General features: G+C 41.0%; 3 protein-coding genes and 1 long non-coding RNA gene across 5 annotated transcripts; 1 reads left to right on the top strand and 3 right to left on the bottom strand.

The window, feature by feature from the left end:
* Positions 1-18: 18 nt before the first annotated feature.
* Positions 19-20,677, bottom strand: eif3g (eukaryotic translation initiation factor 3, subunit G). 2 transcript variants are annotated; one of them, XM_076266376.1, is made up of 12 exons: positions 20,586-20,677; positions 11,571-11,652; positions 8,456-8,503; positions 8,312-8,358; positions 7,594-7,682; positions 7,019-7,078; positions 4,637-4,741; positions 2,174-2,369; positions 1,402-1,512; positions 772-908; positions 516-622; positions 19-160 (listed from the first exon to the last, which is right to left on the bottom strand). In XM_076266376.1, the coding sequence occupies exons 2-12, from the start codon at positions 11,582-11,584 to the stop codon at positions 145-147; spliced, it is 930 nt and encodes a 309-aa protein (XP_076122491.1). In that variant the 5' UTR covers positions 11,585-11,652; positions 20,586-20,677; the 3' UTR covers positions 19-144. The 2 variants fall into 2 exon arrangements, with proteins under 2 accessions (XP_076122491.1, XP_076122492.1); XM_076266377.1 differs by having other exon boundaries at positions 1,402-1,509; positions 20,586-20,676.
* p2ry11 (purinergic receptor P2Y11) lies at positions 14,628-16,580 on the bottom strand. Its single transcript, XM_076266378.1, has 2 exons — positions 16,305-16,580; positions 14,628-15,796 (listed from the first exon to the last, which is right to left on the bottom strand). The coding sequence occupies exon 2, from the start codon at positions 15,787-15,789 to the stop codon at positions 14,878-14,880; it is 912 nt and encodes a 303-aa protein (XP_076122493.1). The 5' UTR covers positions 15,790-15,796; positions 16,305-16,580; the 3' UTR covers positions 14,628-14,877.
* Positions 16,986-19,041, top strand: LOC143102641 (uncharacterized). The gene is made up of 3 exons (XR_012982612.1): positions 16,986-17,262; positions 17,926-18,048; positions 18,555-19,041. It is a non-coding gene; the product is annotated as an uncharacterized LOC143102641 (long non-coding RNA).
* Positions 20,678-20,880: 203 nt separating the features above from the next.
* ppan (peter pan homolog) lies at positions 20,881-27,875 on the bottom strand. The gene is made up of 12 exons (XM_076266374.1): positions 27,686-27,875; positions 27,041-27,211; positions 26,774-26,875; positions 26,511-26,561; positions 26,127-26,297; positions 25,848-25,924; positions 25,189-25,296; positions 24,849-24,972; positions 22,266-22,344; positions 22,030-22,159; positions 21,645-21,811; positions 20,881-21,539 (listed from the first exon to the last, which is right to left on the bottom strand). The coding sequence occupies exons 1-12, from the start codon at positions 27,698-27,700 to the stop codon at positions 21,097-21,099; spliced, it is 1,638 nt and encodes a 545-aa protein (XP_076122489.1). The 5' UTR covers positions 27,701-27,875; the 3' UTR covers positions 20,881-21,096.
* Positions 27,876-27,982: the final 107 nt, after the last annotated feature.

The following is a 27,982-nucleotide window of genomic DNA, read 5'->3' on the forward strand; positions in this document are numbered from 1 at the left end:
TACTGCTGGAAGTCAAAATTAATTGTAGACATTCTTTACATTTATTTTAATTCCTTTTATTAAGATAAACACACATCTGGTTGGGAGAATCGCTGAAATCATCCTCCTGGAATTTTCTCTGATCCGTTTTTAGATCGTTCACCCTCAGTTGTTTGAAGGTCTGTGGAAAAGAAGAAAAGGACTGTAAACACTGTACCATAATGCTCCTTTACATTTACATGCATTAATTTAGCAGACGCTTTTTATCCAAACCGACTTACATACAGGGCTCCCTACTATATAATGAAGGGTACAATATACCACTATATACAGGGCTCCCTACTATATAATGGAAGGGTACAATATACCACTATATACAGAGCTCCCTACTATATAATGGGTACAATATACCACTAGGCTCCCACTCTAAGTGAAATGTAAAATTCCATGACTTTCCCTGACAAAAAAAAAACTGAATTTCCATGACCTACTATACACCATTACCTCCGAGGACACAATCAGATGGTACTACTTACTTGGCCCATTCAACGTTGAGGATGAGATGGTCGTATCCGAATCCAGATACACCTGCAATGGCCCTGGCTGCATCCTCACGGCGATGGAAGCTGATGAAGGCGAAGCCCTGCAAACAAGAAGTCAAGTTGATGATACATTAGTTCACAACTCCTACCCCAGAGCACAACAAAAGAAAGGAGATGAAGTGAAGACTGAGTCCCACACAATCAAACAAACAAAAAAACAATCAGACACACGGCGATCAGCGCCACCCACTTTAGATTGTCCCGTGTTCTTGTCCTTGGCCAGGTAGATTCTGGAAATGGAGCCGAAGGGCCTGAAGAGCTCCTGCAAGTCCGTCTCCCTGGTGTCCTCAGACAGATTGGTCACACGGATGGTGGCATTATCATCAGCTGTGGGGAAGGGGAGAGAGAGAGAGAGAGAGAAAGAGAGATTCAACAAACAATCCTATCATTCAGCCTATCTGTTCAACGTCTGTTAGGGTGAAGTAGTAACATTGATATTACATCCCCTTGGGGTAGAGCACAGGTAAGACAGAAGGGTAGACTCCTAAGTCACCTGACCTTAGAATGAGAAGCGATAGAACAGACATTCCTGTTGCCAAAAATACAATTTCTTGAGTCTAACCCAACAAGAAATGAAAATGAATTGATGCGCGAGCTAATGATTTGTTCATGTTTGACATTCGTCATTTCGTAAAATAATTTGTGTGCTAAATAGCACCTATAGTAATAAATGCCTTAGAGGTCCCAAGTGAAGTCAAGTTCTGTTCATGGAAAAACTGCATCAGCTTACACATCCATTCTACTCCTGCAATTCTATGCACCAGCTATGCAGTAGCACAGCTACTCCTCAATTGTATGCGCTGCAGTTCTGGACACGTACCTCTGCGGTTGGGCTGCATGGACTCTCCTCTGCGCGTGCCTCCGTCCCTCAGGCTGGGGGGAACATACTTGCCCGTCTTGCTCTGCGCCGGCTGGGCAGGCTCTGGCTCTGCTAGAGGGCAAACATACAAGAGACAAGGTGTGAAAACCACAAGAGACATACAGTAATGGGGTAAGAGAAATGGGGAAGTGGGTTGGGGTGCTAGGCAGCCATTTCACACCAATCTAGGACCCTCTGAAGAGAGATTTAAATAAACACTTGAACAGGGGTCGAAATGAACTTTTTGGCCTACTAGCCAAAGTGGCTGGTAAGATGAAAATTACCGGCCAGACATAAAACTAAACAATGCATTTCTTAACTATTCAAGTTCACAAGTTCCACTCAAATGAACGGGCCTTCCCAATATTCAGAGGTCCAATAATTTTGTAGCCTATAATCAGACAGTGTTGAAGCGGAGCAAACGAATTACGTTGCTCTATCTTGGTCAGTAATCAAGGATCTTTGCTATAATGACTAGGGCTGGGACGGTATGGATTTTTTCTTACTGCGGTTGAAAAGCAAGAAATGACTGCGATTTTGCGATATACCACTTTATAAAGATAAAACAACATAAAAACTTTGAAGCATCATCAATGTCTCTACACATGAACTCGAGCATTGAGAACATTGTTTGTGTACACATAGTTTACTAAAAAGAAAGGTTTTGGACAACTCACTCCTTGACTGGCAAGAGAGCAGAAAAACCAAGCGAGTTGTTCAAAAGCAAACGCACCGCTTCCTGCAGCCTTCTCCTTCTCTCCTGTGGACAGACCCAGCTGTTCGGCCAGCTCCTTCTGCATGGGGCCCAGGGTGTCTTTGTACGGACAGCGGGTGGTCCAATGGTCACCCTTGCAGATTCGGCAGGACACGATCTTCTGTCCCTTCAGCTTGTTCATGGGGTCCTCATCCTGGTCTTGAGCATTCAGATCCTGTAGTAGTAGTAGGTAGCAAAACAAGACAAGAGTTACAGACACGTGCTACAGACTGGCTCAATCAGTCGGCAAATGCAGTGGTTCCAATACTTCACTGGGGTGTCATGAAGACTGCGTAGGTGTGTCACAGCAAACATAATCATCATCACTTTTTATTATTTAAAAAAAAAATACTGTTCTACTGTATTTCTGATTATTTATTCATGACAGCACACATTATATATATATATATAGAGCAGGGGTCTCCAACCTTTTTGGGAATGAGGGCTACCTGAAGACCCGAAATCATATGGAGGGCTACTCATTTAAAACAAACATACCCTCACCCCTTTTTTGCGAGGGTAGTCCTCCTAAATAATAGGCCTACTGTATGTGATTTTTACTTTTAAATTATCAATATTGTGCAGGCCTATACATCTTTATATATTAAGCAACTGTATTTTCAAATTTAATATCAATAACCTATGCAACACTACCAAAATTTTTGTTCAGTTTGTTCATTTCATACTTTGCATGGGGAATCTAATCTATTTTTTTTTTTTTACAAAAAAAACTATCTTTTTGTGCAATTAATAATTTGGGTTAGAATTTGTACCCAATTTATACCCACCCACCATTATGAATTCAGGGGTTGTTTAAGTTCTGATTTCAGTGGACAATTCGGTTTTAACATTTCAATAGTAATCGCCCACACCACCCTAACATATGAAAACTCATTTTAAAGTTATTGCACACCTGAAATGATCCATGATCTGACAAAAAGGGTAATGCACAGTCCTGCTCAGTCATACATGCTATAACATTTTCAGCGCTATTATTCGGCAGTTGCCTAGGAGGAGAAAAGGCCTGTGAGCTAAAGCCATTGTTTTTCAGTCCTTGAACAATCATGCAAGAACCGTATTTGACGAACATGGAATGGCCACAGAACTTTTGAAGATATGCTTCCATTGGCTACACCAGACAAGCAAGTTTTTTCCCCCTTTACTGTCTATGCGTGCGAGCATCGTGTATGCGCTCCGCTTCCGTTGTTGTTTAAAGATTGAATGGGAAACGGATTTGGAGCCAAAGGCTAAAATTTAACGCAGCTACAAAGGTATCACCAATATCAATTTAATGTTACAGATGTATGGCTACATACATTCTTAAAATGGTTCTGGTCTAGACTTAAATATCTATTGAAAACTTCACAATGGAGCGTGTTTTTAGAGCGTGATCTGCAGGCGACCTGTTGGCTATTTTTAGAAAGTGCGCTGGGGGCGCCTCATAGCCGTCCCGCGGGCTACCTGGTGCCCGCGGGCACCGTGTTGGAGACCACTGATATAGAGCCTAGACCAGGAGTCTTCAACCTTTTTAAGCCCAAGGACCCCTTGGCTGAGAAAGACACTGAGCACGGACCCGCACCCCCGCCCCACTCTGCCCCTTCCCAAATTTATGCCTGATATTCATATCTTATATTTGGAACTAAGTGTCTGTCGGTCACACACACACACCTATCAATTTCAACTTATTCCATTTCTTATTAACATTTTTTCTACCTTCAGGCGATACACAAGGCAACTTTTTGGGCAATGTTGCCGAGCGACACTTTGCCAATGAGATTGGGCAAAGTAATTTCTATCTGAACGATTTGGATACTTATGGGCAACGTTTTGAGATCATCCAATCAGAGCTATGCTAGCAATGAATCACATGACCATCTGTGAGCTTCTGACAGTTTCATGTTTGGAATAGACTTTCCAAAATTCCATGATATTCCAGAAATTCCATGACCATTCCATGATTCAAGTGAGTGAGTTTAGAACTACTTCATTTTTTTTTTTTTGTTCAGTGGCAATAAAGTTACTTTGTAATTGTACATTTCAGGAACTCACACCTTTTAAACACAAGTACTGTAGCTGTTTTTCAGCATCTGTGAAAAAGCTACATCAAGCTGCCTGCAACAATGTTGGCACATTTACAGCCAGAGAGCTAATGAAAGCCCATTTAATCTGTCCTGTATTCGGCCTGTCCAACCAGCGGAAGGGGAGCACTGAGGCCATAGCAACATCTCAGAGCTAATGAGTTAACTATAGCACATAAAACATTAGGGGAAAATCCTTGGGGCATAGATAGAGAATGGTTAACAGACATAACTGACCAATCAATACACTGCAATTACAGCAACAACTACTACTGTGTGAAGGTCAATTACAGATAAACTCAGGGCACACACACACTTCACATCAGCTGAAAGTATCCTTCTTCAGTATGTGAATTCTCCTTACCTCTTTGCTGGAGATGAAGGTCATAAAGACATCGTCGCTGACTGTTGTGGTGGCCACGTTGGGACCAGGGGCGTCAAACTCAGAGTTGCCAAACTTTTTCCAGTTCTGTAAACATAAGTTTACCAACGGCAAGAACACAGCATTAACGTTATGAGATGCTCTTTACAAACATGTGCTTTGTGATTTTTATTTTCTTTTAATCATATTGTTTGGGCTTCGCTGCATGGTATGGCATTCTAGGTGACGTTAAAAAAATGTGTTAGCCTATCGGGAGATTTGAAGACAAAAGAAAATGAAAGGAAGTCTAGGCATACTAGGTGGAGGTATTTGCGTTGCATAGGCTACTGCGATAAAGACATAAACGTCCCACATACTCAACGCACCCGACCTGTAGCGCGACAATGTGACGTCACAGAAGCGGCATAACCATTTATACTCGCGCGTGGTGGTCGCGACACTAGTTGCAATATTCTCCTGAACAGAGGTGTCGCTGTTGTGAAAATATTAACGCTAACTACGTTACACAGCAGAAGAAGCTGCAGTAAGAAACACTAGTAGCTAGCCTCTGTGATGGTACTTCAGACTTTGGTTGCTACTATTTACAACTACCTTGATCATTATCATCTAGTTTCCAAGGTGTGTGCACAGATAGATAGATAGATAGATAGATAGATAGATAGATGGATATATAGATACTTTAGTCATCCCGAGGGAAATTTTAATAATTTAAACAGTTTAGTTAGCTGGCTAGCTAGTTAGCATAGTTTGTGTTATTTCCTGAAGTGGAAAGAGATTTTGTTCAGGCCTTAATAGATATCCTTTGTTTGAAAATAAATCGTTTCTATTATTTCCTCTTATCCAACTTATCCAGCAAACTATTAAAAATTCACGACTGTAACAAAACAATGCAACTCTCGCTTGCCCTCGAACTAGTCCATCTTCCTGTTTCCGCTTTGTCGCGCTCGTCTGAAAAAAAATGAGTGGTGCTGTCACTCCCCAATGTGAGTCGCTACCCGATGTGAGTCACGCATGCTCAGATTGATAGGTTTTACGGCATAACGCCAAGGGATCCGACTGAAATCCATAAAATAATTAACTTTTAACGTTTCAAAAACGTTTTAGCTATCTAAGATTGTTTGATTGCTAACGTTAGCAAACGCCATTCAAGTGACAGCCTTTGTTGTGCTTGATTGCTTACTTACTTGCCAGCAGTGAACAAACTTCGTTATAGGTCAATTTTTATTGATATTACAGAAGTCGCTCGCTAGCAGACTACTTCAGCCTCTAATCTAGAACTGACATTAGAGATCATGCCGTGAAAATGTGATGCCTTACGCTAAATAATACATTACTGCTGTGTAGGCTAATGTCATTATTCTGTGGCTAACAGCACTGGTAGTCGCAAAGTAGCAAAGTGACGCATGCGCGACTCACATCCGGTAGCGACTCACATCGGGGAGTGACAGTGCGCTACCTCGCGCTACCTGGCTTCAATCCTGGCCCGTCAGCAAGATCTACGTCATTTTGACGTCACGTTGTCGCGCTACCGGTCGGGTGCGTCGAGTATGTAGAAGCCCTTAGGCTACCGGTATAAGGCCGTTTCGTTCAATTGGAGGAGAGGATTTCCTTGAGTTGCCCCAATTAACGTTGATGCTGCATATGATCAGTGACAGAAGGACCGTAGTTTCAATGACACTTGCAGTTCATTTCAAGACTTAAATTTTCAAGAAGTTTCATCAATGGTAGGACTAGAATTCTATTTCAATAGGCTATGCTTGATTGAGCCTCTGGTGTTAATGTGCGCTGTGTGTGACCTCCTGCGTGCGTGCACGCTCATCTGATGATTCTGTAGACAATTAAGAATTCCATGACAGTTGTTTAATAGGCTAAAGACAGGCTATCCACAAATGTGAACATTTCATCACTAGCACTGAAATAACTGAGGAATCATCTGCTCCGGGCTCAGGTTGGGCTCGGACATAAAAATGAAAATGCCTGTCGGGTTCGGACAGAAATATGCGGCCCGCACTCTAGTCCCCATGGGTGTGGAGACCCTATTGTGTGTACAGTCAGTGCTACTGTTTGCGCCACAGCTCCCTGTGCTTTGTGATTTTACTTGAGTGCCGCACACAGCTCTTTCTAGGTTTAGTTAAGGCCTCTATGACACTGTTGTCAGATTCGTCCAGGCAACTTAAAATTATACATATGGTTTCTGAGGATTGCTTCATATGTAGGCACACCAGAGAACAGAAAGAGATGACTGGCACTACACCATTTAGGTACAAATATGTTTACAAATGTGTTTGTGAACATGTGGTGCGGTGCTGCCACTTGCGCCACCGCCCCCTGTGCTTTGGTATTTTACTCGGGTAAAAACCTTACCTTCCTCCGGGCCACAGCTTTAGAGGCCTTCCTATTCTCGATCTTGAACGTGCGGACAATCTAGGCGAAAACAAAGAAAACAAATATCTAGTCAGACTATACTGAGCACACTGACTAAAAATCCTATTCCAAGAACCCATTCTGTAAGACATTAATATAACATAATTATGTAAGGGATAATGTATAGAACCGTAGAGCCGTATAATAAATCAGTTTATTCTATACAAAATATTGGGAAGATTAGACCTTATGTAACTCAATGTCACACCACCTCTTGTGCAGGCCATAGTTCTTCCGAACTGGACTATTGCAATGCACTGTAAGCTGGCCTACCTGCTTGTGTAGTGAGACCATGAGATTATTTTAAATGTAGCAGGACAATTAGTCTTTTATCAGTCAAAGACACATGTAAATAAGAGTTAACACTTTACAATACGTTTACAATAAGTTGTTCGTGCATGAGATACAGCAAAGACAGGCGCCATACAACGTATGCTAGCTTTGCAACAGAGGCCAGTTGTTCGTGCTTGCCATATTGAAGCTGGGCACATTATCGAGAATAACAGCCTAATTACCTTAAACTTCTTGCCATCTTCATCAATCTTGTATTCTGTGACCGTTTTTATATTTCCTTTGACGGTCTCTTTTGGTGATGGAAGAGTACCTATAAACAGACAGCAACACCGTATAGTTCAATATTCTAAATCGAACATTAATGACTAATTGTACTAGCTATCTAACGTTAATGAAAGTGTCCTCAGTCCACCAACTGTTACACTAATGTCGATTTAGTAAACTAACGTTACATTCAATAAGGTCATGTTTGATTAAGACTTAAGGTGCGACATAAACATTCAGATTAAAGCCTAAAGGTAGAATTGTATTACATGATTACACGTATGCATATAAATATAGTGTTTTAACCATTTACTTTGTTTCATTCCACAACATTCTTGACATAAGCGATCACTTTAGCCGGCTACTAGGCATTCACATGCAAACCTAGCTTAGCTTTATTCAGACAGACAAGACACTTCAACATATTTAAAAGATCTTTAACTGCTCTAGACAGCTAAGGAAGTACATATTCGCAACACATTTAGCACACATGGAGTATTCATTGAAATTATTTGTGGATATTTTTTAAAGACAGGTGGACACGTGGATAACCATGAAGCTTTTTGGCCTAATTTCCTCTGCGCACTAGAACCTTTTACTGTCTAACTAGCATTCTCTTTAAGCTAACGTTACTGTTAGCTAGCCAGCTAACGTTACATAGCATGGATAACATACCCTCATCTCCTTCCTCTTCTACTTGGTCAGCCCAACTTGGCTTCGAACTGTAAAGAATACATGCTTGTTAAGTATTTCATCCAACATGGAGGCTATCATTCAAATGTCATATATATATATCGTTAATCTTCGAGTTTAACTTACTCGTCAAATTCGATCGAAGGCATCTTCGGCGCTCGTTTTGGGCAAGGGCTGGCTCAAAGCACACGAGTAACGAAAAAAGAGTAAGCCGGCTATGAGGTTACAGCGACATCAACAGGACTGGCGGGGGAAAAGGTAGCCAAAATGCCTAGTTGAGGCTTCAAGCCAGTCAACTAGGCAACCGTTTTAAAATAATTTGTATTTGTATGAACAGACTAGTACAATGTTCATTGGTTTCTTACCAACACACAATAAACATCCATAGGCCTACATATGAATACAAAACAAAGGAGTAAAGCACAGCTGTAATAAAAGAATGTCACACTCATTAAACATCTCTAGGCCTAGTCTATAGTAGGGCGGTTAAGTGCAAAAATCAATCACTTTGCGATAAAAGCATCAAATTTGGCAGGTAGGCTCACAAAGGGGGTCTGATCAGATTTAGGACCGTAGGCGCTCTAAATTTGACCCCTGGCGGTCATGGCGGTCATTTTTTCAAGATGGCTGCCAAATATGAATTTCGTAATGGGAAAATGGATTGAAAGCTGCCAGAAACATAAAATGCAATAACATATTTCATTTGGTAGGAAGACTCACAAAGGGGGTCTGATCAGATTTAGGACAGTAGGCGCTCAAAATTTGACCCCTGGGGGTCATGGTGGCCATTTTTCAAAATGGCCGCCAAATATGGATTTCGTTTGGGAAAATGAATTAAAAGCTGCCAGAAACATAAAATGCAATAACACATTTCACCATAAATACATGTAAATATGAGCACACTTTCACAAAGAAGGTCTTTAAACTTTAAAATATAAGATATGTTTCAAAATGTGTTCCTGTAATACTAAATATTACTACATGGCAGACATGAGGGACTCGAGTCACATGACTTGACTCGAGTCACATTTTTTAAGACTTGAGACTTGCTTGATCAACATGTATAAAAGACTCGACTTGACTTTGACTTGCTATTCATGACTTGAGACTTGACTTAGACTTGAGACAAATGACTTGAAATGACTTGACTTTTTATTTTTTTCATAGATATTAAAACATACACTCACTAATCCTAAACAAACAACTGTATTTGCTTAAAATATAGTGTAAGATGCTCGTGAAAGAAAGATATGCAGCTTTCAAGTGACAAAAACGGCAAATTCCCAAGTTCACATTAAAACTGTTGGACATGAAAGGCCACATGGACTACAAACGAACTACAACGTGACGACAAAAGTGATGACGAGCCCCTAACTGGGCAACTCTGTTAGCAAAATCTGAGAGGGAGTTAAGTCATAGACCTCTGAAGTAGTGATGGGTAAATGAAGCCTCGAGCGCTACTCGGCACATTTCCCTAATGTGCCGAGTAATGTGTCGAAGCTTCGAAACATGGAAGATAAGGAAAACACAGCGACATCTGGTTGCATAAAGCCCCGCAGTCACGGACTAGTGAAAAGAATGCCTACAACGTTCAACACAATGCCAAAGCTTCGAAATGTTCTCATTCATTACATTAAAAGTGTTGCAAGAAATGTGCATTTCTGTTTGTCTCAATTCAATACAATAAAATACGATTAGGCAACATAATCCCGTCACTCGTTATCACGTGAAGATTGGTGTTTCCGTGGAGGCGTGAAATCATGTTATCCCAGTCAATGATCGATCCAATCGGTCTCCCATCCACTTAACGACCGCAGTAGACACTACTTAGCTTCTGAACCAGGACGAAGTATTATCAACCTCAACACGCTATGGACGAGAGTGAAAAGGAAACGACCAGGCGCCTAATTAAACCAAACCCTACATGGCCTGACATAGTTTGACGTTTCATGAATCAAACTTTCAATAAAAGGAAAATATTATGTCAGCCATTATTGTTAGGCCTACATAGAAATGATTAGCCTGTATTGCTTTTAAATGACATGATTGAAGTTGAGACAAGATTGCAACGCAGACACGTTTGAATGTCATTGTTCTAAATGGCAAAGCTTTAGGCTAGGCCTAGGCTATTTCTTCTTTATTTCTATATGTGCATGATATTATGGATTATGGACATTTTCCGGAAAGAAAAGAACGTAAATTCACAAACAGAGAAAGCATCCTATATAAATCAGGGCTACCCACAAATTTCGCCTGGCTCTTGCAATACAACACAACTCATTCCGACACTAGAGCGGGTGCCCTGGTTCGCGCAATTCAAAGCCTTTGAATCAGATTCCGAAGCAGTCACGTGGGTGTGTGTCCCAAACGAAGCTTCAGACGTCACACTCACAAACCGAGGCCTCGTTTGTCATCAGTCACGTGATTTTTATGGAAACGACACAAGCCTCGAACCGGGGCTTCATCTGGCACGCCCCTTTCTGCTCGACACAAGCTCCGAAGCCTCGCTTCATTGGGCACATCACTACTCTGAAGTTCGCCTACAAAAAAGATCCAAAACGGCCATCTTTGCCCATATAAGGAGATCCGGTTGTTAATTGAAGCTAACTACCTATGGCAAATTGCATTGCAAGTTAGCTCTGGAGTAGCAAAAATCTAAGTGTGCCGCCTTCACTTACCGGAGATCACAGTATCCACTCGAAGGCAGAGGACAAAAGTGTGTTCAGGAAAACGTCTGCATTTCAGACTTTTTCATCCCCACGAGACTTTAACAGGTGCGATTATTCAAAATCCCAATGTTATTTTCCCATAGGAAAAATCGCCAGATACCGGATGTCAAAGATGGCAGCTTTTTTGTAGGCGAACTTCAGAGGTCTATTTAGAGATGAATGACCGCGTCGCAGGAAGTGCATCATAACAAAGGGACGCCAGACCCTCTTGTAACAGCTGTACTCAGTGATACTGCAGACTCGTAAAAGTAGTTAGAAAATAAGGCAGAAAAACGATAAGTTTCCTCATGCTGCTTCCTTATGTTGGAATGTGCAAAAATGTACAAACAATCAAGAGGATGCCTTCTTGTATGTGATTTCTGCAACAGTAGGCGTGTTCGACTTGAGGCAGATCTGTGCAGATCTGACTTGATGTGATGCATGCTGGGTTGAACACAATGCATACTGGGATGGACGCAATGCATACTGGTTAGAAATTCTGTCCGACTTCTGTCAGCCGGGGAGGGACTTACCACTGTGACACCATGTCACATGACCTTAAAATATCGCGGGAGTCTTAGCCTGCAGACAGATCTTGCAGTTGCCTTCCACGAGCTGCAATTGTTTAAAAAGCTGTTTACCATGTTAGTCGTTATAATGTGTCAGCCTAATGTAATGTAACAACTTCACTTAAATACCTTAGTTGTACAATTGTACAATTGCAGACATTCCTTGTTTTGGTATAACTGTTAAACTTTTGCTTTTGCCTTTTAGGTTCCAGACCAGATCAGACCAGGGTATTCCCTTTACTGTCTATGGGTATTCATGGGTATTCCAGAAAGCAGGTTTACTGGCTTAACTGGGTATGTTAACCCAGAGTTAGCGGTAAACCTGGGATTTCAGTTCCAGAAAGCACAAAAATGATCAGGCTATGTAAGTAACTATGGTAACATAGGCTCTGAACTGAACTGGGTATGTAAACCCAGAGTAAACAGTAGGCCTAAACCTGGGATTTCAGTTCCACAAAGCTCAAATATGATCAGGCTAAGTAACTATGGTAACATAGGCCCTGAACTTAACTGGGTATGTAAACCTAGAGTAAACGGGAAACCTGGGATTTCAGTTCCAGAAAGCTCAAAAATGATCAGGCTATGTAAGTAACTATGGTAACATAGGCTCTGAACTTAACCTGGTAGGGGGTAGGTTTTGTTCAGGTTATGTTCAATTATGTTCGGTTATTTCAGTGCATGTTCAATCAGGCCGCTATTTTCTTGTCACACAATGGCGTTTCATTTTGACAAGGGTCCGATTGACAAAGAAGCACAAAATCATGTAATATTCATCTGTGCAATTCACCGTGAGAGGGCGATAAGACCACGACATCACATGATAGCCTATCCATTCTTTTCCAAACGAGTTTTTCAAGAGCTGAATCCTAAATATAGGCTACTTGAAAAGCATTCACCATCCCTACATTACGCATGGTGGATTAGAATAGAATAAAATAAATCTTTAATGTAGGCTAGCTAGCCTACACCATAGTGGACATTTGTGTTTGGCTCACCAGACAGATGGACAAACAACATCAGACACATTGAAGATAGGCCTATAATTAAAACAAGTAGGCCTACAGTACAAAAAAGGGGAAACATAGCCTATAGAAAATTACAAGTTTAAATATAGCTGTACAGCTCAGCCAGGTATGCATGTTGTCACTAAGTGTGGTTAAGAATGCTGATGGCATTTGGGATAAAATATTTTTAATAGGCTACACACACTCTCCGAATGGGAGTTTTTGTAGTGTTGGAGACGCAGAACATATCGGCAAGCTGTCGGTCTGTGCGTAAAGTTTGCCTTGCGCTAAAGCAGTTCCTGCGCAACTTCATTCGTTTTCCTGGACACAAACCCACGAGGATCATTAAAGTGTAGTTTCACCAACTGGCAGGTCAGCATCACTTATTAAATTTTCCAAATGTGCACCAAAATGTCTCCAATAGGCTACCCATGCCTTCCGACATTCACCCTCCTGCAGGACCCGCGTTAAAATAGAAAATTACATTTGGGATTCTCAAGGGATTCTAGGGACTCAATCTGTAACAACTAGGCTAGTTTAAGAAAGCATCATTCAAAGCAGTCAATACAATACGTGATGTCCAGTGAATTATTTAATTGTTCTTTTGACATTAAATAGGCTTAAACACATTTACACGGTCAGTTAGGCTATTCTCTGCCAAGCAAGGTCTCGGACGCAGGCGCTTATTGCTCTTTTTTTGTTATTACAGTTCTCTCCTCCTCGTAAGCCTCGACTACTCCGCCTCTGAAAAATACGGTGCTCTTCCTTTCGCCGGTTTCACTCATGGTTTCGACTCTCAATAGATGATGCCTTTATAAGTTCGCCGTGAACGCGCACAACTCTAGGTTATCTAACACAGGGTTGAATGAACTAACTGGTAACGGTGTTTTGGAACCGACAGCTCGGGTTTAGTCGCCACAGGTTCAGACAACCCAGAGGTTAAGTTTTATCTCAGTGTTTGTTAAACCTCCTTTCTGGAATACCCCTCAGTGGTGATGACCGGGTATGACATTACGTGTGCCTGTCTGTGTGCACACCTGTCAACCATACATCTCTGACAATGTTGCTAGCAACATACCTACTAACATACATTCTTACAAACATGTGACCATATCTCAACATATCTGTGCACATACCATTTAACCATACTGAGACTTATCTGAGATCTACACTGTGACATTCTGAGAGATATATTGTTGTGTGAGGACTATACTCACTAACTATATGGAACATGTATACCTGTGAATCATATTTGTCAACCATTCATACCTTTGAATCATACCTGTGCTAACATCTGTGAAACATAGCTGTGCTGTTAGACCTCTCTTTTTAGACCTGAGCTGTGCTGTGTGAAAAATAAGATTCTAACCTCAGTTCTGTCTAAAACTGATCATCTGAAGGGCTGACTCTTTTATTCTTCAGTGTATATATCACCATCAAATTTGACCTAATACCATTAACTGAGGCCTCTAGCTGTTGCTGCCAGTTCAGAGTTAAAACTGATAAATAGATCTGTCTTAGGATAATATGATTGGCATTATCAAGTTCTGTATATATATATATATATATATATATATATATATATATATATATATACACAACTGTGATGTTTACTTCAAGCTTACATTGGTAAGTGTCCATTAGTGTATTCTGAGTATCATTCTGCTGTATTAAAACAAAGAATGTTGATCAATATTGAATTGACAATTTATTTTTACTGACTGTCATATACTCTAAGCTAACATCTAACCAAGTAAGTGGTTTTCAAGAATACTGTAAGACTATGTAATCTGAATAATCATACTGTAAGTAATATAATGTTATACACAGCAGCTTTTTTGCATTTACATGCAATGGTAATTCCCTGGAATTGCATTTTCTAGTTATTATTATTATTTAACTTACATTCATTCATTTAGCAGTCACTTTCCAAAGTTCTAAACTTAAGTTATCTTAACGCATTTGAAGTCAAAAGGACATGATACAGGTAACAAATAAGAGTGGTGCTTGTCTGAAATGGGGTCTTGTTAGCTCTTTATTGACAATGAGAATGGCATATGCCTATTATGCAGTTTTAACCTATGAGTAGCCTATGCCCTACATAAACAGAGGCCTAGTACAACGGATGTGTTAAAAATAACACAAACTGTGTTGTCCCTATCTGAACATATGTGTTACAAAAACAACACAAGCTTTTTAAGAATGTAACCATTTGATCTCACATTGGATACAATGATACCAGAAAAAAGTGAATAGCCTACAGTTGGCTAAGACTTATCCGATTCAGTCTCCCCACAACAGGCCACCCTGATGCTGTCAAACACTGCCATGTAGAGTATAGGGTGTATGCACATGTTCAGTGTCACTAAACCTTTGCTCACTTGATATAAGGAGTAAACCAAACAATCTACTTTTTCGTGGATCCTATTGTACGAGAAAAACATTTGTAGAATATGGTAGGGAACAAAAGAAATCAGGTACAGCACAAGGACGGAGACCACCATTAGTGCGACCTTTCTCTTCTCCAACAATGTTATATTTGCATTTTTGTAAATTACCCAAATCAAACTTACATATGATGAAAAAGTCACTAGTAAAGGGACCATGCATCCCATCAAGGCTAAAAACAGTTTGTATTTGAAGTGGGATTTCTTAAGCCTATCGTTGCAGCAGGACACGCAGTTGAATTTTCCGGGGTGATTCGAATTACAGGTGTCCGCGAACACCGCGATCGGAGAGGAGATTGCAATCACTGCCACCCAGACCAGGACACCAGCAATTTTGGCATGTTTTGGTCGCACATAGCTGCGCGTGAAGAAAGGATGAACGATAGCCACCCATCTGTTCACGCTAATACACATGATGAAGAAGATGCTTCCGTACAGGTTGCACGTGAAAAGGAAGCGTTCAATTTTGCAGATGGCAGCACCGAAGGTCCAATCCCTCTCGCGGGCGTAGTAAACGATTAGAAGAGGCAGTGTGAGGACGTAGAGAACATCGCTGATAGCCAGGTTAAAGGAGAACACCACTCCGGTATGCCAGTTTTTCCTCTCTTTGATGAGGAGCAGACATAGCGCAAACAAATTCCCCACCAGTGCCACGAAGAATTCTATTCCAAATAATGGGGGCAAGAGTTTAACTTGGAAACTAGTGCAGTTTTCACTGTTATTGCTTTCCATTGCTCACCTGTAATCATAAAGTAGAGTAAGTTTTCCTGCAGTAATCGGAAACTATCGCATACATTTAAAGGTAAAGTGTTTAAAGCATCAGTCTTATAAAGTTACTATTCTTAGTAGTCTAATGACACGGGACATTATTAGGGTAACGTTACATTCAAATTCTTCAACGAAATTTAACAATTTAGACCCAAGCGTAAAACTGGTGTACACGTAACCTATTCTCCAACTTTAAAGCTGGTATACTATTCTAGTATATGACTGCAATTACTAATTTACTTGTGGATATTAAATTATTTGATCCTTCTGTCATCCATTACTGTTGGAAAGTGTGATGTGGAGGAATAATGTGCAGTGGTCACACCCAAAATTACTTTGTTCACAATGAAAAGGATTTAAGTGTGAACCAAAACATGGAACTTGCCATAGGCCTACTTTAAAAAAAATGTGTACAAATCATAAATAACATTTGTATATATCAATAACAATAACATACAGTAATTATAGCCTATACTAACCTGCAACTAAAATGTGTAGGATGTTATGAAGACTCTGATCCTGAGGGGTATTCCAGAAAGGAGGTTTAACAAACACTGAGATAAAACTTAACCTCTGGGTTGTCTGAACCTGTGGCGACTAAACCCGAGCTGTCGGTTCCAAAGCACCGGTTACCAGTTAGTTCAATCAACCCTGTGTGAGATAACCTAGAGTTGTGCGCGTTCACGGCGAATTTATAAAGGCATCATCTATTGAGAGTCGAAACCATGAGTGAAACCGGCGAAACGAAGAGCACCGTATTTTTCAGAGGCGGAGTAGCCTAGTCGAGGCTTACGAGGAGGAGAGAACTGTAATAATAAAAAAAAAAAGCAATAGGCTAAGCGCCTGCGTCCGAGACCTTGCTTGGCAGAGAATAGCCTAACTGACCGTGTAAATGCGTATAGGATAGCCTATTTAATGTCAAAAGCACAATTAATTAATTCACTGGACATCACGTATTGTATTGACTGCTTTGAATGATGCTTTCTTAAACTAGCCTATCTTGTCACAGATTAAGTGGGCCATAGAATTCTTTGAGAATCCCAAATTTAATGTTCTATTTTAACGCGGGTTCTGCAGCTGTGGGCCAAGTTGAACTTTTGCGCTCCATCATCGAAAGGGTGAATATAGGAAGGCATGGGTAGCCTATTCACTGAAAAAAAGGTCTCTTTGGGGTTGTTGAAATTGCATGAATTTATTGAAAGAACCTCACATGATTTATTAGTGGTCCTTCTGAAATTAAAAAAAATCATGTGAGCCTAAGCTATTCCTTGAGAATGTCAAATTCACATAATTTTATCATGTTGGATGGTAAGAACTAAGTGACGTGACCACCCCGGTAGCTCGTGCACCTGACCTGAGTTTAAGCGGGAAGGAGGAATCAACTGGCTTTCTTGCTCTGAAGACATTACGAGCGGCATGCAAGATCTACAATGTGAGGTAAATATCAATTGATTCTTAATCTTCGGTAGCTTTTCCGAATGTTTTGCCAAGCTATTGCGTTTTTACAGTACAAACAGATAGTTGCACTAACTTCTTACATCTAATCATACCAGCTATGGGTTACTGTTGTGGCGTCAGCCCAATATAACGGTCGAGAATGGGGTTATTGTTGTGGCGTTTTCGTCGTATTCAAGTGGTGTGTGTTTTACTATTTCGACACATGTTTCATAGCGAATTCATTTCATTTTCGGGAACCTGTTGTGGTCACTGCTGTACGTCAATTGCTGTGCGGATTTAGAACCTAGAAAGTGTACATCAAGCTAAGCTAGCTGGGTTTTGATGGCGCCAAGGCATGACTGGCTGTAACGCGTGCGTACATTGAAACCCATCGACAACTGGTGAATAAATGCTGAAGCTTTTTGATGATGATATTTGAAAAACGGTGTTGTGAAATCCTGCTTCAAACAGCCAAAGGAGCATTTTTGTTTATCTGGCAGTCACTGGTTAGCATTGCATATGGACAATAGCTGCTACATTTAGATAACTGAACCTTTCACTGTTCAATGCTACATGGTCATACATCTTGTTGCACTTAATGTGCTTTTGTACTTTTTAAGACGAGTAATGCTGAGTTTGTATCATGTGATTTGGGTGTTGCAGAGCGTGTAGAAGAGGATTTACCACCTGTAGAGCAAATGGTCCCTCACAGTCCAGTTCCAAATACACTTCAGAAGGAGCTTGCTGCAGCATTACTGAAATTGGAACATTTGGTGCATGTGCCAGGTAAGTTACAGCAATTGATGATTTTGTACACACACACACACACACACACACACAGCCCTGTTCTCTAGGTCACTCCCTTCTTTCTTTTGTCTCCCTCCCTCATACTTTCTATAAATCCTTTCTCAGGTTAATCTTGTATTCCTACTTCCCTCTTCTTTTCTTCTCCATCGGTTTCTTACTTTTTACCTAACTCTTCCACTTTCTCTCTCCCTCCTTCTTTTTGTTATTGTGTTGTACTTCCCTCTCTTTCTTCTCCATCAAACTGAACCTTTTATAACTGTTCAATGCTACATGGTCATAAATCTTGGTGCACTTAATGTGCTTTTGTACTTTTTTAAGACGAGTAATGCTGAGTTTGTAAAGCTGTACACAGGACAATACATGGTAAATTTGATTCATGAAGTGTTATACATTTTTAAAAGTTGTGTTGTGATCACAATGTTGTGTGTCTGTATTCATATTCTGTATTGGTATATCAACCTCCCTTTCTGTGTTCTCTTTCACAGTAAATGTGGCAGTGCAAGGGATGTGAATCAGCGGTTCAAAGTAGGTCTGATCTACTTGCTCATTACAAACTCCATCATCCCCACTTTGGCCGCACCACAAACTACCCCTGCACATATACAGATTGTCCCTGTACTTTTAAAACATGGAACGCTCTTATTGTTCACATCGGCACACAATTAGGTCAGACCTTAGATCAGTTAACCACCTTCTCGTGTCATCTATGTAGCTGTTCCAATTTGCCAAACGAAAGGGAGTATTTCATTCATGTCAACACACATCTGAGGAAAAATGAAGTTGTGTCTTGCATGTTCACTGGCTGTACTTTTCAAAGTTATGACTTGCAATGTAGAAAGTTCAAGGGACTAGCAATTTTGAAATGCACCGAATATTGCCCAAGAACATTTTATTTTTGTAATAAATGCATCACGTTTTTATTTCATTTGTCTGCAATGTCTGGAAATGTGAAATAAATGTTGTAAATGTGTACTCAAATTCTAGTTGTGGTTGATTGCTTCAGGTTATTGAAGAGGCTTTTTAAAATAACATGTTAATTTGACATGCAATAGTTTTTAAAATATGACATGAAAAAATCTTGTACATCGGTTGCATCAAAAAAATTATGTCCATCAAACAAGAAAAAAATCATGTTGGACTTATGACAATCTTATATATCAGTGGCACATGTAAAAATTATGTTCATCAAAGCAAAATAAATCATGTTTGACTGATAAGAAACAATTTCTTCACATACACATGAAAAAATCATGTTCATTTAACAGAATACAATTTGCCACTTTTAACATGAATTAATTGGACTTCGTGGACATGATTTAATTGATGCAACCGATGTACAAGATTTTTTTATGTTAATTTAACAGCCCATTTTTTTCAGTGTTGGACACATTTCGGTGCACATTTGGAAAATTGAATAAGTGATGCTTACCTGCCAGTTGGTGAAACTAAACTTTAATGATCCTCGTGGGTTTGTGTCCAGGAAAACGAATGAAGTTGCGCAGGAACTGCTTTAGCGCAAGGCAAACTTTACGGACCGACCGACAGCTTGCCGATATGCTCTGCGTCTCCAACACTCCAAAAACTCCCAGTCGGAGAGCGTGTGTAGCGTATTAAAAAATATTTTATCCCAAATTCTTAACCAAACTTAGTGACAACATGCATACCCGGCTGAGCTGTACAGCTATATTTAAACTTATTAATTTTCTATAGGCCTAGGCTATGTTTCCCCTTTTTTGTACTGTACTTGTTTTAATTATATCTTCAATGTGTTTGAGATGTTGTTTGTCCATCTGTCTGGTGAGCCAAAGACGTAGGCTAGCTAGCCTACATTAAATATTTATTTTATTCTATTCTAATCCACCATGCGTAATGTAGGGATGGAGAATGATTTTCAAGTAGCCTACTGTATATTTAGGATTCAGCTGAAAAACTCGAGCGCTCTTGAAAAACTCGTTTGGAAAAGAATGGATATGCTATCATATGATGTCGTGGTCTTATCGCCCTCTCACGGTGAAACGCACGGATGAATATTACATGATTTTGTGCTTCTTTGTCAACCGGACCTTCGTCAAAATGAAACGCCATTGTGTGACAAGTGTAAAAATAGCGGCCTGGTTGAACATGCACTGAAATAACCCAACATAATTGAACATAACCTGGTAGGGTGTAGGTTTTGTTCAGGTTAAGTTCAGAGCCTGTTAGTTACTTACATAGCCTGATCATATTTGAGCTTTGTGGAACTGAAATCCCAGGTTCACCGCTAACTCTGGGTTAACATACCCAGTTAAGCCAGTAAACCTGCTTTCTGGAATACCCCACTGCTCAATTTATGTAGACAACAAAATAACAGCAGTCAATAACCTCTTCGGTTCAAAGAATACTAGTCAAAATCCATTTCAATATGTTGCTTATAATCAGGCAATCTCTGCCATTAAATGTATAACTATGAGGCTTTTAATACCTAAGAACAGGTCAATTGACAATAGATGGAAAACAAATCAATGGATGTTACTTACAGCTTCCCCCACAGACGTTTCGTACACAAAGCAACCAAAATTGATTCAAAATGAGAAGCAGTGAAAGCACGTGCTGAGGCCTTTCCTGTCACCATTTGTTGGGCAATCTGCATGTTCCACAACAGTGAGCAACTATGCATGAAGACCCGAGTGGAGTTGACATTTTGCACTTGGCCCTCCCCTTCCTCTTAGAGAATTATTCAAGTCTCAAGAGTATTATCAAAATGTTCAGGAAACACTTACCACAGGAAAAAACAGAAACAGCATAATTGATGGAAGACAATTCAAAGCCAAATTTAACCAAAATGTACACATTTTAATTGCAATGAGTTTACAGACAATACATATTTTTTACAAGGCACAGAAAGACAGAAACACATTGATCTCACCAAGATCCACAGCTTCTCAACGCAAAGTGACAATCAGAACTCTCAGCAAAGCCACAGTGCCACCGAGTGTTCAGTCCTGGCATTGCAGCCATCCAGGGACTATTGGTACAGTATAATAGCAATCAACTCCTCCCTTTCTTTTGTTTGAAACCTTGCCTCCCCCCTCCTTTTTTGGGGCCTTTGTTGAAGCTCTGAGATTTGGACCCTTTAAATTTTGAGCCGCCACCGCCACCACCACCCTTTGCATTCCTTCCCTTGAAGTCTCTGCGTCCTTCTCCTGTGTTTCTGCCTCCAAACTTTTTGCCGCCTCCACCCATTCTCTTGCCCCCAAACTTCCCACCTTCCTCTTGCATCTTTTTGCCCCCGAACCTCTTGCCTCCTTGCCCCATCTTCTTCCCTCCAAAACCTTTCCCTTCAAATCCTGGCTTGGTGAAAGGCTTTGAGCCTGGCTTCTTCCTGTCGTTGCCGCTTGAAGGGGCACCCCTTCCTGCTGACATTTTCCTCTTCTTGAAAGGTCCAGGAGACCTGCTGGGGTCACGTTTCCTCTTAGCAGCTGGGAACATATCTGATAAAAATAAATAAAAGGCAAATCAATTTCAAGAGTACACCACCTCAAGACAAGCCCTAAAATGAATCCCTTGATCCAGACCAGCTGAAGAGCAGGCCTCACCTTCATCAGGGTCTTCCCCCACAGCCTGTCTGTAGTACTCGGCCTCGTCCTCAGATGATTCTGCTTTGGCAGGCTTGTCGTCCTGCGCCCCTGGATCCTCCACCTCACTGTCGTCTGATCCACCAGCCTGCAGCTTCTTCCTCTTTATGCCTTCCAGGCTCTTCTTTCTGTAAACAAGCAAAAACACACCACGATCACAACCAGACCATATATATACTGTATATTTGTGCTTTTTTACTAAGCTCATTGTGTACTTTTATGTTTGTTTTGGGGAATTGATGCGGCAACAGTACAATCTCACTTAGTTGGCTCAATAAAATGGTCCATCTATGTAAAGTGTATGGACAACCTGGGATTTCCTAAGGGGTTCTCCTCTCTCACTTACTTGTTCGCTTCCCTCTGCTCCTTTTTTAGGGCGATGTTCTCCTCCTGCTTCATCCTGCGCTCCGCTTTCTCCTTCAGACGCACCTCCCTCCTCCTCAGAATCTCCATCAGCTCCTCCTCAGACTTAGATACTGAAGGAACAAGGCGCAAGAGAACATCAAGAGACCATCACACTTGCCACACCAAAGCACAATGAATTGCAAGACTGTTGTTCGTTAGGATGACTGGGAACCGTACCGATGGAGTGATACATCACGTTGCCCTCCCCTAAGCCCTCCACGATCTTCACCAGCTGCAGTGTCATTCTTGGGCCAATCTGTAGCAGAAAAACATTTATTTTCACATACAGTTATCCAGAATCAGAAATCACTTGGCAACTGCACACAAATACTACACACACACACACATCATCAGGATGAATGAAGAAAATGCAGTACATTGATGATTTGTGTGTTAATTTCCACAGCACAGAATCACGAAACACTGGAGGGACTGACACACAGGTGGTGGTGAAAGGATAATATAATCCAAACCCTTTAGGCGCCAGGTTTTAAAAGAAACATCATTCGATTTTTACATAAAAATTTCAAAAGGCCATGCTTGAAAGTGGTCAGAGATAAAGTCCTACTGTAAATGTGAAAATCATTGAGTATGAACAAAAGTTCATGAAGGGGGTAAATTTACACATCTAATTTGCATATTATGACGTCACTGGATGACAACCACCTCGAATTATGCACATTTCAGTAAATACTGGATGTTGAACATTTGAGCAGTTTTGCTTACTTTTATGTCATTTCACCCACATAACACCTGAACAGGAAAGCAGTCACATGTAAACCAACAATAGTAAACTATTACTATAACCACAAATCTTATTCTACTATACCAGGGGTGGGCAAACTTTTTGGCTCAAGGGCCACATTGGGTTTTGAAAATTGGCCGGCGGGCCGCACAACAAACACCCCCCCCCCCCCCCCACGACACACGCATAAAAAAATATTTTTTTTATAGCCTATAATTTAGTATGAGAAGTATTTGCTTTAAAATATGAATTGCTTAAAAATACTGCTAATTTTATGCTGTTTAACAAATGTATAAATTGTGCACTGTCGCTTTAAGACAGTCGCTTTAATTCACGTTTATTTCTCAATTATCTTCTGCCTGCTCCGCTATGGCTAGTGCTGTACATACGGCTGGGCCCTCTCACAGTTTTTAAATGGTCAGTAGTGGGAACTACTGTTGCCTTCATGATTTCCTTTTAAAACTTTCTTATAAGGAGATATCAATTATCAACAATCACAAGCCAGCTGGAACCTGCGGCTCTCTCTCCCTCTCGTGAGTGCAGACGCGTTCCCAATTAAATGGATTGCATAATGTTCACGTTAGATCTGCTGCAAAGGAGATAACTAAGAGTTAACTTAGTTTAACATGATGTTATCTCTATTTAACATGATGTTTTGACATTGACATTGTAAACGTTATCTAAGGAGAGTGAAAAGCAGTTTGCAGTAAAGCTAACCAACGTCGTCTCTATCGCAGGAAAAAAATAGCGAGCAGCCTGATAACTAAATGAAATGCTCGGCGGGCCGGATGAAAGTGCTTGGCGGGCCGGATCCGGCCCGCGGGCCGCAGTTTGCCCACCCCTGTACTATACAATAAAGTAGCCTGGTCAAATCAATTCCTATAGCGCGTGACTTTGTAGTTCTTCAGAGCCCTATTTTTTACTACCCCTGCTGTCTTTACTACGTCCATTACGGACACTATCATCACCTTCACTACTGGCACCTTCAGCTACGTTGGGCAGAGGGTCGACATAAGTGTGGTATGCTTAGTGAACACTGTCGGAAAGACGCAAAGACGCACCTCCATTCACAGACGCAACGTGACTAGACGATCGCTCATATTCTCCAAAAGGCAGATATTCTTCAGAATCAGACTAGGTAAATAACCCAAGACTTCATCACATGTTAACTTTTTCTTCAACATTTGGTGTATTTCTGCTTCAATTTGTGCAAAACTATGGCCTGCATTGCTTCCGTGTTATGGAGAAAATGCACGTCTTATGTGTTTCTTGTGTGTAATCGCGTGTAATACCACGTCCATTACGGACACTATCATCACTATTACCACTGGCACCTACAGCTATGTTGGGCAGAGGGTCGAAATAAGCATGGTATGCTTAGTGAACACTGTCGCAAAGACGCCAAAACGCAACTCCATTCACAGACGCTTCGTGACTATCACTGCCAATAGACGATCGATCATATCCTCCAAAATGCAGATTTTATCCTTTAGAATCCGAATAGATGAATAAAAGACCCGAGACTTCATCACACGTGAATTTTTTTCCCAACATTTGGTGTATTTCTGCTTCAATTTGTGCAAAACTATGGCCCGCATCGCTTCCGCGTTATGGAGGAAATGCACGCCTTCTTCGTGTGTTTCTCCCATGGTTCCTGAACATTTAGAAAAAAAAGGTTGAGCTTGAATCGAAGCTCTGGGTGTCTGCCAACTAGTGGTGGAGTACAAATGAAATGTGTCACCGTACATGGATCTATCGTCTGTTTTAATCAGTGACGTTGTTTGTCGCAATTTTGCAACTTTGGCGGGTAAAGGGTTAAAGGTTGTCTGCCCAAGTGCCTAGAAAGTGCAGCAACTGCCTTTGTTTTTATCTATTCCCCTTTAAAAAATATGTGAAGTACTGTTGGGTTATGTCGACAGATGCCTAAGCCATAACATAAGTCATGGTTTCATTTGCTCCCTCACTTCCAATAGGAGAAACACAGAACCGGAGAAAAGAAAGGCAGCAATAGTCACCTCTGTTAGGCGCACTGCACTCTGCTGGGAGGTCATGTTTCCGCGGCCAGAGTAGGCCTGGGGCAGCTCTGTGATGTTGTGATCGCCGTCCAGCTCGGCCTCGCTCTCCGACAGGTTCGCCCCCCTACAGACACACAAGCAGCCAGGTCTAGGTGAGGGTCAGCCTAACCCGCGAGATATCACAAGTGACATCACTGCTTGCGATGCATCAGCGCGTTTACTTTGAAAAGCTCACTGTTCATTCACTTAAAGATAGATCCTCCTCCTCTGCATCGCATCAGGACCCAAGACCAAACCAGTTAAATGGAAGCATATTCTCAGGCGTACAGGGCTCACTTACTTGAGGAGCAGCTCGCTGATGTCCTCAAACTTGCTCATGTTGGGGAAGCGCTCCTGCATGAGCTTCTTCACCCCTTTGCTCATGCCCACTGGCACCACCTTTATGCTGCTGCAGAGACGAGAGCCAAGGGACAATGTCAACACACACACACAATCTCACCACCACCAAAAGAAACAGACTAAAACTATATTCAGCCACGTTTTATGGAGTCCTTTTGGTCTTTTGTACACATTAAAGAGAATTGCAGAGCACCAGCTTCTATGCTAATTTTATGCTTTCATTAATAATGGATACATGTGCTACAAGTAAAGGGGCTTGTTTTAGGTGAAGCTACTTCTTGTGACCAGTTAGTGAATAGCCAATTTCAAAGCTTATGAAAAAACACATTCCACTCAGCTTACTAATTGTTCATAACTCAAGAAAAGGGTTTCTTTGTCAGTGGTGTCTAGTGGCAGGAGCCAACAAGACAAAAGGGTATTCTGCATGTCGGGTGCATCAGTGCGTTTACTTTGAAAACAATCACTGTGCATTCAACCTGTAGTTTGTCATCATCTGCACCCGTTAAGTCTATCAGACCATCTTACTGGGAACACACTGGACAAGGGCGTACAACCTGAGAAGAGCTAAGAATGTGTGCAGATGTGACAAATAATACTTACTAGTGCCGAAACTCTATCTCCTGTGATGCTGGATCATAGTTAAGTAGGACACATCTCTTAATGTTATTAAGATTTACCTGCAAACAGCAAATATGTCATCAAACTAGATCTCACTACACATCACCATATAAACACAGCAAGGGTATTGTTATGGCCAATCAGAATTAATTTGAGACAATCACAGACAACCTCAGCAGACTATACATTCATCACACCATAAACTTTGTTCTGAGATAAATAAGCAAAGGACAATCCCAACACATAGAGCCCCAAGTCTACCTTATGCACGTTGATGGATGGGAACATGTTCTGGAACATGGTGGCCATTAGTTTGACATGCATGCCCTCTACACCAAAGTTGTTCAGCACCAGCAGTGGGTGGTGGGTGAACTGCTGCTCATGCATTCTGTGTTTCTTCAGGGATGACACCACATCCTTGACGAGGGCATACTGAACACAAACACATGCACCTTTAGAACGACCCCCAAATGCTATGTAGGCGCAAACATAGTTGATAGACGTTTATACAAGGACTTGGTACATCAGTGCGTTTACTTTGAAAGATCATCATAGTAACATCAATGTAATAAACATTTCATCCTCTGTACCCATGAAACTCAAGCTTACAATCGGAAATCATAATAAGAATGAGAGAAACCTTACCTTGCTGACATTAAAATGTAGCGTGGGGCCTTTAGGGATGCGAGCCAGTCTCTAGGGACAGATAAGAAAACCTTGTCAAAATCCACCAGTCAATGCAACAGTTGGCCTACTTTTAATGTTGAAATCTTATTTACACTCAAATAAACAAATAAGTACACAAATTGTTCTTTACTGTCCAAGGCCAAGAACTGTACACAAATTACGCAGCATTGGATTTAAAAACAAGGGACATTAATTAAAGCGCAAAAGACAAAATTATTTACCAAGTTCACACTGGTTTTTGTTTTGGTAAAGATGGCAAAGTGTGTCACTCCCAGTGGCCCCGCCACCGTCGCAAAATCTTTAAGGACATTCTTTTTCCGCACCTACTGGTGGAAAAGACCAAGCACTGCTTAGAAATGCACCAATGATATCTACGATATTTCCAATATCGATACCATACATTGAACAAGTAACGTTATAGCATATGTGAATGAAAAGAGGTGTGTACTACTTAGTAAGGTTAACATTATAAAGCCACAGCTTCGGACCTTTAATGACTCTGCCGTGTATGGCTGCATGACCTGCCGCATGTCCGACACAAGCTGACCGACATTCTTGCCAATTTTCCCCCTGTGGAAGACAAAGCTGTGTGGGACTGAGCCAAAGGTCTCCTCCGCCAACTGATTAGCCTTTTGACGTGAGGTCTTCTGGTTTTTGGTCTGCAAATATGAAGTTCATAACAGGCAAAAGATTAACTCTTCATGCATAACGTTACCGTAATGCAGTCAACTGACGTTAACTTACTGGTTTCATTACATAATGTCACGTTTATTTACACAAATAATAATGTATCAAGCAAGATACGCTAGAAGAAAGAAAGTCACCGCATTACACAAAACACTTCAACTACAAAAAACAGGCGTCCTAACGCTAATGTTAGCCAACACCAATCAGCTAATGTTAAGGCGCTTTAGCTGAAGTTACCCATAAAATATAATTAATAACAATACTGATTGACGCATGCCGCCAGGACAATACCGTAAGAACGGACAATTAAAATAATTTATTGATGATTGAATTTCACCGTTCCCCTTACAGACCACTTTGAGTTAACATTGTTAAACTGTAACGTTATAAGTTACACGAGTAACGTCAGAGTGATTGCTAAGCTAGCTAAGTTAATGGTTACTTACCTTATTTTTACCCATGTTGTCACATGAGCCTTGAGACAGATGTAACTAGAATGTCTTCTTCGCTGACTACAAGCTTCAAATATTCAGTTTATTTCTTCTTTCTTTTATGATTTTGTCCGCATTTCGTCCGATTCAGCGGTTGGACAGCTTCTACAACTTGAACTACTACTGCTGTCCTGCATTAGCCACGTGCATGCATATGTGTTACATTGACATAGGACCGTGCTCTCCAAGAAAGCGGAAACAAGGTTCTGCCTGGCGGAAAGTGCGTAAAACGTGTCCACTTCGACGGATTAA

This window comes from Alosa pseudoharengus, unplaced genomic scaffold (assembly GCF_046254945.1).
Source record: "Alosa pseudoharengus isolate Yale_2024_CS ecotype anadromous, Long Island Sound unplaced genomic scaffold, YU_APseudo_1.1 YU_APseudo_1.1_scf_4, whole genome shotgun sequence".
Lineage (NCBI taxonomy): Eukaryota > Metazoa > Chordata > Actinopteri > Clupeiformes > Clupeidae > Alosa > Alosa pseudoharengus.

Bases quoted from the DNA above. Each gene is read 5' to 3' on its own strand.
- p2ry11 (XM_076266378.1), bottom strand. From the start codon at position 15,789: ATGGAAAGCAATAACAGTGAAAACTGCACTAGTTTCCAAGTTAAACTC.
- ppan (XM_076266374.1), bottom strand. The intron at 25,925-26,126 runs GTAGACTTGGGG...TGCTGTTTGCAG, and splicing joins CATCCATCAACGTGCATAAG to GTAAATCTTAATAACATTAA. The intron at 21,540-21,644 runs GTGAGGCCTGCT...TATTTTTATCAG, and splicing joins GGGGGAAGACCCTGATGAAG to ATATGTTCCCAGCTGCTAAG.
- eif3g (XM_076266376.1), bottom strand. The intron at 4,742-7,018 runs GTAAGGTTTTTA...TTATGTTTACAG, and splicing joins AAGCTGTGGCCCGGAGGAAG to AACTGGAAAAAGTTTGGCAA. The intron at 2,370-4,636 runs GTAAGGAGAATT...CTACTACTACAG, and splicing joins CCTTCATCTCCAGCAAAGAG to GATCTGAATGCTCAAGACCA.